The following is a 12,253-nucleotide window of genomic DNA, read 5'->3' as shown; positions in this document are numbered from 1 at the left end:
AGTTTATTACAGAACTCCTTTCCAAACCAGTCCATGAATCTTAAGGATTATTGCCAGGATTTCATTTTAACTGGCAACTGTCCCCCCTCCCCTTCTGATGATTTTGGAAAACTAGAAGCTAGAAAAAGCTTCAGAGTTCAGTCCTGTTTCTAATCCACTGCAGAAGGAGTGGAAATATGTACAAGCCCTTCTAGAGCTTGCTCCAGATCCAGTTACAAAACCTCTGGACTTCAGAGAGAGTTGAATTATAAAATAAGATGTATGATAGCCATCTTCAAATATCTGGAAGCTTGTCATATAGATGAAGTAAATTTGTTGCTCCAGATGGTAGGAGCCAAAACACAAAGTAGAAAGGAGCCAAAACAAAAGACAAAGTAGAAAATTAATGACCTATCTGACAATAAAACAGATTCCCTTGGAAAGTGGTGAATTCTCCTTTATTAGAAGTTTTAATTGCCACCCATACAAGAGGCTGCAGGAGTAGAATTCCTAGAATGACAGGGGGTGAACTAGAAAATATTGGAGGTGCCTTTGCAACTCTAAAATCTATAAAAGGGAAGCAGGAACTGACAAAGGATATTGCAGGCGATCTAAGAAAGGGAGACTCAGGAAAAGGGACTCTCTTTGCCCCAGCTTGTCACATGCTTAGACCAAATGAGCCAGAAGGGAGGCAAGAAGAGAGGTTGCAGAAGCATCAATGCTATCATCCCTGGGATGCTCAAGCAGAGAGATTCTCATGAATTAATGGCCAGTTTATGGGGAAGGAGAAGAATGGCTGTAGAATGGGAACCATGGACAAAGCAACAAGAAGGTTGATGTTTCAGTGAGACCGGGGCGTTTTTGAGCATGGGAGAGCAAATGGGGAGAGGAAGTATTGCTGTGAAGTTTTTTCTGAAGATTTTTATGACAGGAAAAGCACCTGAGTGACAGGAGAAGGGAAAACTATATAAGCAACAGAAATATACATGTCACCTAAACATCAACCTTATCTCCCATCCTTCCATGTAATGTCTCAGAAACAAGAAGCACCATACCAAATATAATCAACTGGAAGCTCCATAAGCAACTCATCATTCCTGATTAACTACCACCAGCTGGCATCCATGTGTGGAGGAAACAGTCCTTAGGGCATTGGGTCTTGAGGCCAAGAAAGGGGTGGAGCTAACCCAACACCTTTCAACCTATTCTCTAGCTGGTTGTCCCATAAATCTGGCTGGTGTGCAAGGCATTGCACTATACTATTGGTGGCAAATTTGTTTAACAGCAGGAATAGCCGACAAAGAAAGCAAGTTTGGAAAATCACATAGTCTTTTTTTAAAAACAACAACAACAACAACAACAACAACAACATTGCTCTAAGAATAAAATACAAGTTGGTTTGGTGTTGTCTCCTTGTATTACATTTTTATTCCAGTGTACTGAAACCTAAGTCACTTCTTTGGAGAAAAGGAGTGCCTTACAAGGATGCTTAGCAGAGTGAATGCTGCCTGAGGGTGAAGAGCACAGTAGAGGGGTTCAGCCAGGGAGAGGGCATGCAGGGTTAGAGAGCAAGGTGGGCTCGGCTGTCACCTGGTTCCGCAGCAGATTAGTCTGAGCTACGAGATGCGCTTGCAGCTTCCCCTGGCACCACTGAGGCGCAGCTTTCTCAAGCAACGAGACAGGCTGTGTGAGAGCGTTTTTCAAAACAAAGACAAGAAAACAAACGGGACAGATTTTGAGAACTTTTGTTTTTTTTAAATATATATATATATATCTCAAACGGTAAGAGGGTTATCAAGCCAGGCTGAGACAACAAACCCTGGCAAACAGGAGAGAAAGGAAGCATTAAGAGATAAGTCAAAGGGTGAATCCTACGCGGCATGCCAAGTCTAGCAGTAATTAATGCTCCATGGTGTGGGTCAGAAAACACCAAGGCCAGCAGAGTTTATGAGCACTCCAGCTGCAGAGAGCAACAGAGAAGAAACTGTTAGTCATTTAGACAGCAACAAAACCCAGCTTGGAGGAAGATGGATCCCTCCTCTGTGAGACACCAGCAACTTTTAAGAAAAGACAGGATTAGGAGACACCGTTATTACAGCCATGCGGATTATTCAGAATTTGCAGCATTTTTATTTTAAACGTCACATTATAAAACACAGCTGGCGAAGTCTGCTCTTTAGAGTGATTCTTGTGCCTTTAAACACCAGGTTGGTACAGAGTTGCCCCTCCTCTCTCTGTGAGTAGATCCTCACTGCCACCATGGGCATCAGATAGGAGGGCCAAGGGGCCTTGCTGCCAGCAAAATTTTCAAGGAGGGGGCTAGAGCCCCTCAATATCCCACAGTGACATACATTTGCCATGAGTGCACACCCCATGACGTGCTCACATCACTCATGCATGCCACAAGGTGCACTCACAAGACGTGAGCACAGAAATGGTAGAACAGAGGTATAAGTCCCTGAGCTCTTGTTAATGGACCCCCTCTGAGGTGGGTGGGTGACCTTGGCAGGTGCATAACAGTGCTAACCCTTGACACTACGAATCTGCTTCACCTTTTCTTCCCTGAAGGAAAAATGGCATCGATCAATATACTCTTCTCTATAGTCACTGCAATACTGTGTACAGTTATGCAAAAGTTTACATTTCACTGAATACAGTGGCACTTACATGTGAATATGCATAAGATTGTGTTCAAGAAGGCAATAAGTATGAGAATAGAAGAATTATCCACCAGTAATTATATGTCTAGGGGACGCGGGTGGCGCTGTGGGTAAAAGCCTCAGCGCCTAGGGCTTGCCGATCGAAAGGTCGGCGGTTCGAATCCCCGCGGCGGGGTGCGCTCCCGTTGTTCGGTCCCAGCGCCTGCCAACCTAGCAGTTCGAAAGCACCCTCGGGTGCAAGTAAATAAATAGGGACCGCTTACTAGCGGGAAGGTAAACGGCGTTTCCGTGTGCGGCTCTGGCTCGCCAGAGCAGCGATGTCACGCTGGCCACGTGACCCGGAAGTGTCTCCGGACAGCGCTGGCCCCCGGCCTCTTGAGTGAGATGGGCGCACAACCCTAGAGTCTGTCAAGACTGGCCCGTACGGGCAGGGGTACCTTTACCTTTACCTTTTTAATTATATGTCTATCCCTTTCAGAGCAAAAATAACATTTATGAAGAGAAGGTGAATCGAGAAGATTTCTAAGTTTCTAAGCAGGTGTTGATGCCATATTCATAAATCACCCCACATAACACTCACGATTTGCTTCATCAATAACACTTGAAGTGGCCTTTGATGGGAAAATAGAGCTGCTCCTTATTTCAAGGAGGACAATGTACCCTAGTCTCTCACCCAAGAGCATATCTAGGGCCGGGGAACAATCTGCTGCTAGCTGACGCTTCAGCCTGGTGCCAGGACATGATTTGTCCAATCAGAAGAGCATGGGCTCATCCAGAAGCCCTAGATGCTTTGACAATTGAGAAGAAAAGGAGACCACCAAGGAAGGGTAGCTCTTGGAGTCATTCTCCCTGCTGAGGCTGCAAGGAACAGCCTCCATCCTTCGAAGACTTCCCTTTCTTCCTTTGCTTAATTCCTTCATCTCAGCCACGGGCACCTGTTGACATACCATCTGTGCAGTAAAGTAACAGCTTCTGCACTGCTTTTCAATCACATTTTTCAGGAATTGTGTATGTTCTACCATTTGCTTTTTTGACTTGTAACAGGATACGTTCTCTGACGAAAGAAAGTTAGTTTATTTATTATGAAATGCTCTGAAAAAGGACATAGCTAGAGACATTAACATATTAATACTATACTTTCTTCTAAGGGAAAATAAATAGTAGTAGTTTCATATTTGGAAAAACAAAACCACCAACAATATCCTAAATTACTTAGTTAAGGAGAGAGGGGGGGGAGGGAGAGGGAGGGAGAGAGAGAGAGAGAGAGAGAGAGAGAGAGAGAGAGAGAGAGAGATGATTTAGGATGTCATATCTGGTCAAGGGCACTGGGCATTTTACCTTGGCAATTTTAGCTTCATCTTTTTTCTTTGCAGTCTGTAGAGATTCATAATGGTGCCTGGCACTGTCGTAATCTACAAGTTTCCTTCCCCGCTTAGCAATGCGAGACTGGAAGAAGGTAGAGAGGGGAAAGAAAGGGAGAAAAATATCATTTGAACACCAGAGCCATGCTAATTAGTGGACTAATGATCTTTACAGTCATCTACAGCTCACATACATACTGCTCAGGATGCCAACACTCTGCAATTGTTGTAATTGTTTACACTGAAACGTTCTAAAGTGGCAAGGTGGTCAGTAGAAATCAAAAGACATCCATTCAACCTTTGCCTACACAGGAGTTATTACAGAACTGGAGAGTTTTTAGAGAGGGAATTTCAGGAGGGTTTCCCTGGGGGGTAGTGTGTGTGTGTGTGTGTGTGTGTGTGTGTGTGTGTGTGTGAATACTTCAGGGTTACACAGAGTCTGATAGTACTTCTCTTTTGTGTATCAGTGGAGTGATTTTGGCTACAAACTAAATCTTGAGCATGGAAAGACTCCAATTAGCATTAGTATAGCAGCTTACTTAACAGGCAGTAAGCAAGGAAATTGCACTATTTAGCAAGAATGTTGTGTAATTTTCTTAGTCTTTATTCGTGCATTTTCAGTAGTAAATGTCAAGTGGGTGTTGCGTTACGGGAATTCGGTGGCTGTGGAAACATACCGGACCCAGGCAGATTATACAATAGTAAATACAGATAAAGAACCCCCTAGTCCCCTCTCCCTGACCCCACCATTCATTGCATGCGTATATACCATTCACACAGAGGTAAGTTGTTCAACAAGATTGTTTGTAAATATTGAGATCAATTGCAGGCATTAGCCAATATCTTGCTAACATTGCTTTTAAGTATCCATTTTATTGCACAATCGAGGATGATCTCCAATGGCAACTTCCCACATAAAAAATGTTCCTTGTCATTCTGCCAAGCAGAAACTCTTTTAAATCCATCCTTATATGGTCAAATGTCAAAAAAGGTTTTTGTTTATTTTTCAGGATGAAATTAAATAAATCTGACCTTTCAATAATACTGAGCAAGTAATACTGAGTTGTGATTCTAAATTCATGTTAGCAATTGAAAGAGCACTAGCAGGTGGTCAGTAGTTTTTCCCACACTGAAAGTGTCTGGAAGTCAAGGAACAATCTTCAGAACACAAATTCACACCAAATGCAGCTGCTTGTCACCCCACAGACACTGAGGGAGGACATTGGCACATAAGAGAGGGGGAATCAGCTGTTTGCAACAGGAGGAAAGGTCTGATTGACTCCAGGGTCCAGTAACCACCATGGGATACAAATCCTTACTCAGCCTAACCTAGCCCATACAGATTGTTTTTATTTTTTTTGAAGCATTCGTACCTTGGCCTTTCCTTCTAAAAGGCTGGTGAAAATATTAACTACCGTATTACCATAAGATGCACCTAGTTTTTTGTCAGGGAACTGACATCGGAGCCAGAGGCAGAGGCAAGGCTCTCAAGCGATGCTGGAGAGGGGCCCAGCAGGGAGAGAGGCAGCTCATCAGCTGGGGAAGGAAATCAGCGTAACACCAGGGATAAAGGGGGGCAGATGGGGGAATCGGCAAGGGGGCTCCAAGACTCCTCGCCGGAGACCAGCGGGGAGAGCACGGGTCCTCTGCTACCCACACCCTCCCTGCGCAGAAGACTTCCGCACAGGGAGAGTAGGAGGAGACTTGGGGTCAAACAGCTTTTATGCTGGAAAAGGTTTAAGAAACGCCCACTGACGGATTCTGCTAGCGACTGAGGCAGCCACGAAGTGAAGGGCTGTCCAGACAGAAAAGGTTTAACAAGGCAACATAGCCAGGAGTGGCGGCAACTTACGCACGAGCAACCCCTATATTCATTACATTCTTGGAGGAGGAAAACAAGAAAAAAAATATTCTGAATCTCAGAAGCCAGAACAGCAAGAGGGATCGCTGTGCAGTGAAAGCAGCAATCCCTCTTGCTGTTCTGGCTTCTGGGATAACTGTGCAGCCTGCATTCGCTCCATAAGACGCACACACATTTCCCCTTACTTTTTAGGAGGGAAAAAGTGAGTCTTATAGAGCAAAAAATACGGTATTTAAAATATCAATTACAAAAACATCAAAAGACTAAACACAATAAAACAACAACATTACACCCCCATTAGCAGTTAATCATATTATATAAGCTATAATCATCTTCCCACAGCAAAAGTGGTCGATGTTCATACACTCAGTTTCCTATTACAGTCATACCTTGGAAATTGAATGGAATCCATTCCAGAAGTCCGTTCTACTTCTAAAACGTTCAAAAACCAAATCATGGCTTCTGATTGGCTGCAGGAAGCTACTGCCACCAATCAGAAGCCGCAGAAGCCCCGTCGGATGTTTGGGTTTCAAAAGAACATTCACAAACCAGAACAATCACTTCCAGGTTTGCAGCATTCAGGAACCAAAACGTCCAAGATCTAGGGCATTCAGGATCCAAGGTACAACTGTACACCACTTATGATCACAAGGTGGTTCCAAACTCTAATAAACAATTTAAAACCAACATTAAAATAACGTCCATAGTACAACAGAGCAAGCAGATGTCAATTCATAGTTAATCTCATCCAGATTAACTTCCTCCAAACGGACATGATGAAGAGGTAATTCTTTAACGGGTGCTGAAAACATCAAATCAAATGATTGTATCAGACAGCCACTGTCTCTACTGCCTTTTCAGCATCTATTGAAGACCCTCTGTTTTCTACAAGCCTTTTGACATGGAGATTCTTATCCCAGACTCTATCTGTACTGGACTTGAACTTTGTTTTTTATACCTATTTCTATTATTCATCGATTCAAGGTGTTTCATGGGAAGCAATACACAAATGAAATAAATAAAATAAATGTGGCAAAACCCACTGAAGGTAGATTGGACATCACATTCCACAGTCAGAGGCCGCCCTCTTAAATAACTGCTACACTTCTTCAAAAAGTAGGTGACAATTCAGGAACAACTGGCATAAAGTGTTATGTTTGCCAAGTCTAACAACAAACCATGTAAACACTTCAAGGAATTACGCAGTGTGCTCTTTTAAGAACATGTGGCTTTTGTTGCATCTATTTCTCAGTCTGTCCATTGTGCACTCTCTCACCCCTTTCCTGGGCTTGCCAGACCAGCTGCAGTTCATTCATGCTTCATCCATCTCTGGTTTAATTAAATTCCCAGTACAGCACTGAATGCAGCCACTGGGCATCTTTCAAGAACTCAGCAGAATTAAAAACACCAGAACAGATTCCAGATGCTCCTAACAAGGAAGCCACTTTAAATTAAGAAGGCCTTTAAAGCCACCAGAAAGATTCGCCTACTAATATTTCAGTGGTTATGGAAAAGATGCATGTAAAACAGCTGGCATTTCACCTCTACTGTCTGAAACATTCTCAACTAATAGTAAGAAAAGCGAGTGGGATGGAGTGGAGAAACTATTGTACTTGGACAATAGAGACCTGGGTTCAGGACCCATATTAGATGAACTTGGGCAAAGTCTCAACCTGACCTATCTCAGAGGGTTGCTATGAGGATTAAAAATGGGATAACCCCATGTACACCCTCCTGAGCTTATGTGATAAATAAGATGAGGGTGGAGAGAGAGGGAGGGAGGGAGGGAGGGAGGGAGGGGGAGAGAGATGAAACTCCATGAAATGAGGAAGCCCCTAACAGTGAAATATGACGTTTTCTCAAAACTAAGTCCCATTGTGTGCAATTGGGCTTAGTCTCAGGGAGTGTGTACAGAATTACGCTGTGCTGCTGCAAAGCTACAATCCTATGCACACTGAACTTTGGAACACCATGCTGAATTCAGTGAAACTTATTACTTCTAAGTAAACAACAACAACAGTGGAAGTCCTTCCCACTATTTAGAGGAGCTCAATGAAATCTCCTTAATCATTCTTCAAGATCCTTTGGAACACCAAGGAATTAATGTAGCTTCTGCATTTCCTTAATTGAAATATAGACGTTTTAATACCCGGCAACCACCCAAGGGTGATACATTCATGCACACACTTTCCCATATCCCAGGACAGAAGGGGTCTTCTGGGTGCAAATTAACTAGAGTGTGAACTCTAAACTGAGGAGGGAGGAGCCCTCAATTTCTATATATATAGTCTGACAGCCACTGACTGTTGACAGAGTTATGAAAAGGAGGCTCTCCTGAGCTCTAAGCTGTTCCTGCTGAAGAGTTTCCAGCAAGTGGCCAACCAGGTCGGCAGAAACTTACGTATGGCACCAACTAAAGAAAAACTACAGCCACAAGGTTATCCATGTAGCTGCCTGATACTAAATGGAGGAGAAAACACATAAAAACAGTATCTTTTGCAGAATGGATTAACTGAAGGCGAAAGGGAGGGCAGCTTGCTTTTGTCTCCCTTTTGGGATGCAGCTAAGGGGGTTAAACGGGGTATCTGATTTCACTGGGAGAAAGCCAAGCTGACCTTTTCCATGTGGGAACGTAGTTACAAGTACTGCCATATGGCAAATACATCTCCTTTTTTCAACCTTCTCAAAGCCATTCAGGAATTGGGAGAGGAGCAGTCACAGGATAGAATCCAGCGTTTGGGAAAGTTCTCAGGAGAGGACAGGAATTATCCCTAGGAAATGTATGCCTTTTTTTAAAAAAAAAAACTTTTTCTCCCCCAAATAACTTTGCCAGATGCAAGCCATCCCTGAAAAGTACATAGCCAGCAATAATGGATTCCTTGTTATGATGTTTCCTTCGGGGGAGAGGGGGTATTGAAGGAAGGAGAGAAAGAATAAGGAGCAGGACCCTTCTGCTGAAACTAGATATACCTTCATACACTTACAAAAGAGGATAATTCATCCACAAATGCATTATTTATTTATTTTCAATTTTTCAAATGAACTTTCTTTAATTCACATCTATATATATTGCAGAACTGCATAAATTAAATTAAGATTTACATAGGCTTTGTTTACATAATATATTCTACACGCACAGCTTCAGCTCTTGTGATGCACAGCAAGTGATGCGCAGAATGTGCATTTTTGCACAAAATATGCACAGTCCCATGTTGGCTTTTAGGTCTTTTCATTTTTTTAAAAAGAGCTTTAGGCAAATTAAAGAAAAGGTACCACTTCATTATACACACATTATGATGATGATGATGATGTAGAAATTAAATGAGACCAAAAAAAAACCTGAACAGATCTTGTTCCCATGCTAATCTTATATATGCTTAAGGCCATCAGATAAATGGATCAGAGTTGGATACAGGGGGAGAAAATTATGTATCTGAAAGAGGAAACTATAAAAGAAAGTATTTGTGCATGTTACATGGGGAGGGGGAGTGTAACACAGAAGTTAACATCTGCCAGGAAATTGAGCAAGGAATCTTTTTCATCATACTGAATAGTGCTTCCTGATGCAACACACATTCTACAATGTTGGCAAACCTCTTATTGCAAATGAGATTCATCTAGCCCCCTCCTCCCTAATTCTATCTCTGGTGCTGTGCCGGTGATTTCTCCAGTGTGTCTTTTTTAATCATCCTCTGTCAAATAATGAGGAAAGAAAATGAATTTGAAATTTATAAAAAAGGACAGAGAAAACTTTAGTGAAATGCTCATGGGTGGGGGGGCAAGGCTTTTGTGGTGCTTATCTTCCCTTTTGAGGTGGTCAATCAGTGTTTGTCAGTGCTCTTTCTTTCATTCTACAAATCATCTCACCCGTGGTTGCACGCTGCAGCCTTCCCAGGTGCCCATGTCCAGAGGAAGACATCACAAGGACACTCCTCCCAGCATGGGGGGCTTTATCAGATCAAGTAGGACAGGCAGCCAGGGGAGGCTGCAGAGTGCTAGAGAAATGTTTTCTGGAAAGAAACTGCACAGGCACCCTCAGCCCCCGAACAACAATAAGGTAAGATCAAAACCCCACCCACACTGAAAATTCTAAGGGAATTCTGCCCTGAGAATGAAGCAGGAAAAAAAGGAAATCTGCTTCTCAGGGAAGGAAATATTTTCAGAATTTGGAGGACACATCTCAGCACAGCACTAGTTTCATGAAAAACTACAATTGTTCTGGAGGGGCTTTTACTTTCAAACATCTAGCAGAAACACTGCTCCCAGATTCGTGTGATTTTTATGTTTTTAGTCACACCAAGGCTAGCAGTATGTTAATTATTGGTTGTATGTTTTAAAATCGTATTGCATTTGTTTTCATGTGTTTATGAAGACAGGGAAGCTCTGAACTAATGATTTATTCATAGCTACGAAAGACTGTGTTTTTAGAGCAAGAAGCCCAAGTCCTCTCTAGGGCTCAAGGGAGAGAAACAAATTGTATTGAACTCAATTTCAATTGTTGCCATCCTGGCAAGTAAAGATTCATCTTCAAGTCTTGCGCAGTGGTCTACTTTATCACTAAGTTACAGATAGGTAGCCGTGTTGGTCTGCCATAGTCAAAATAAAAAAAATCCTTCCAGTAGCACCTTAAAGACCAACTAAGTTAGTTCTTGGTATGAGCTTTCGTGTGCATGCACACTTCTTCAGATACACTGAAACAGAAGTTGCCAGATCCTTCTATATAGAGAGAAGGTGGGGAGGGGTATTACTCAGAAGGGTGGTGGGAATGGGAGATTGGCATATAGCTGAGATGAGCCTGTTGACGACTCTTAACGACTGCAATAGGTCTTACAGGAAAAGGCAAGGGGTGAGAAGGTGAATGTATAAGTCATGTATAATGAGATAAGAATCCAATGTCTTTGTTCAGACCAGGTCTCTCCATGGTTTTAAGTTTGGTAATGAGTTGCCAACTAACTATCACTAAGGTTTGTGGGTGAAACCTCTGCATCACTCTGAACGACACAAAAAATAGATAAAATCTGCTAGTCGTTATTTCCACCATTGCCCAAAGTAGACAAGATAAGATCCCACAGAGTTCCTTACAAAACTCTTCCTTGATGCATAGTTCACACAAACTCCATTTTTTTAAAAAAGGAACACAACAGAAAGTAAAGGAAACTGCATACTTTTATGTCTGGGAACTGGCCGAGGTAGGTGTCCATAGTTAGCAGTGCCTGATCCACCAGCTTCTGATGAAAGTCTGTCCACAGCAGGTCACTGTTCTAGAAGAATATAAGGAAACATGTAATCTATCAGCAGCAACAGTGCAAAACACGGCAACACTATGCTTTTTTGTAGATCATTTCACACATTTGTCTGGAGGGCAAACCCAGACTTAGAAACGAGCTGCCATTGTTTCTCAAAACACTGATAGGAGTACCTGTAAGATACATGTCTCATACATGTCTCAGATATGTTTGTTATGTTGATATCTACTTTCTAAAGAGATGTGCATGTTAAAAAAAAACCACTGGAAACTATGCCTAACCTCTTCTTTTTCTTCACTTTTACAAAGCTCCTGTAACTTCAAATGCTACACAGACCTCCTGAAATTCAACAGGCAAAGAATTCATTGTCACTACATCTCCCATGCAGCGAAGGAAAGCTGGGTCTGCAGAATTTCTGTCTGCCATGCTGCAGGTGGGGGCCAGAAGCAGTCAGTGGAGAAGGGAGGCAATGCACACCAACAGCGGCATCACTATAGCTTAAGGTGAAACATTATGCTTTTGTTGTTACAATGCAGAATATTTAAGATCACATGGCTGGTGTAGTGTGGCACAGAACCCATTGGCCTGGTTCCAATGACATGACACTATATGAAGAAGCCTGCTTAAGCCATGGGCTCATATGCTCCTCCCACTCCACTCTCCCCCTACTTCCTCTGGTGAGGCCACAAGGAGGAAGCACCCACTTCCTACTTAACCCTAACAACAGTTTTTGGTTATAGCTGAAAGGGAAAAGTTGTGGTCAATTTCACTATACAGTGGAACCCTGGTTCTCAAATGGCTTAGTTGGCAAACAAATCGGCTCCTGGATGCCGAAAACCCAGAAGTAAGTATTCCAGTTTTCAAATGGTTTTCAGAAGCCAAATGTCCAATGCAGCTTCCGCTTGAGTGCAGGAAGATCCTGCAGCCAATCAGAAGCCGCACCTTGGTTTTTGAATGGTTTTGGGAGTCGAACGGACGTCCGGAACAGATTACATTCAAGAACCAAGGTTCCACTGTAGTTTACTAAAACATTTTCAGTCTTAATGATAAATCATGGACAAGCAAGATCAGGAGCAGTCAGTGGCGAGGGCTGCTACTGCACACCTAGCCTCCCAACAGCAGAGTTCCTGCTGCTTATCGGGAGGG

General features: G+C 42.8%; 1 protein-coding gene and 1 long non-coding RNA gene across 16 annotated transcripts in view; both read right to left on the bottom strand.

Annotated features, from left to right (window-relative positions):
- Positions 1-12,253, bottom strand: part of LOC309541279 — a 452,672-nt gene that overhangs the window by 372,391 nt on the left and 68,028 nt on the right. The window lies entirely within an intron of this gene.
- Positions 1-12,253, bottom strand: part of BIN1 (bridging integrator 1) — a 110,600-nt gene that overhangs the window by 44,091 nt on the left and 54,256 nt on the right. For 11 of the 15 annotated variants that reach the window (XM_082238329.1, XM_082238337.1, XM_082238338.1 and 8 more), the window contains exons 5-7: positions 11,027-11,122; positions 3,978-4,085; positions 1,570-1,662 (exon numbers count right to left, since the gene is read on the bottom strand). In XM_082238329.1, coding sequence (XP_082094455.1) covers positions 1,570-1,662; positions 3,978-4,085; positions 11,027-11,122 — 297 coding nt within the window. The remainder of the gene's footprint in view (positions 1-1,569; positions 1,663-3,977; positions 4,086-11,026; positions 11,123-12,253) is intronic. The other 4 variants (XM_082238342.1, XM_082238339.1, XM_082238333.1 and 1 more) reach the window with 1 other exon arrangement.

This window comes from Podarcis vaucheri, assembly GCF_965113315.1.
Source record: "Podarcis vaucheri genome assembly, chromosome: 1".
Taxonomy (NCBI): domain Eukaryota; kingdom Metazoa; phylum Chordata; class Lepidosauria; order Squamata; family Lacertidae; genus Podarcis; species Podarcis vaucheri.
The sequence above is the reverse complement of the archived record's forward strand: the minus strand, read 5'-3'. Positions and strand labels throughout refer to the sequence as shown.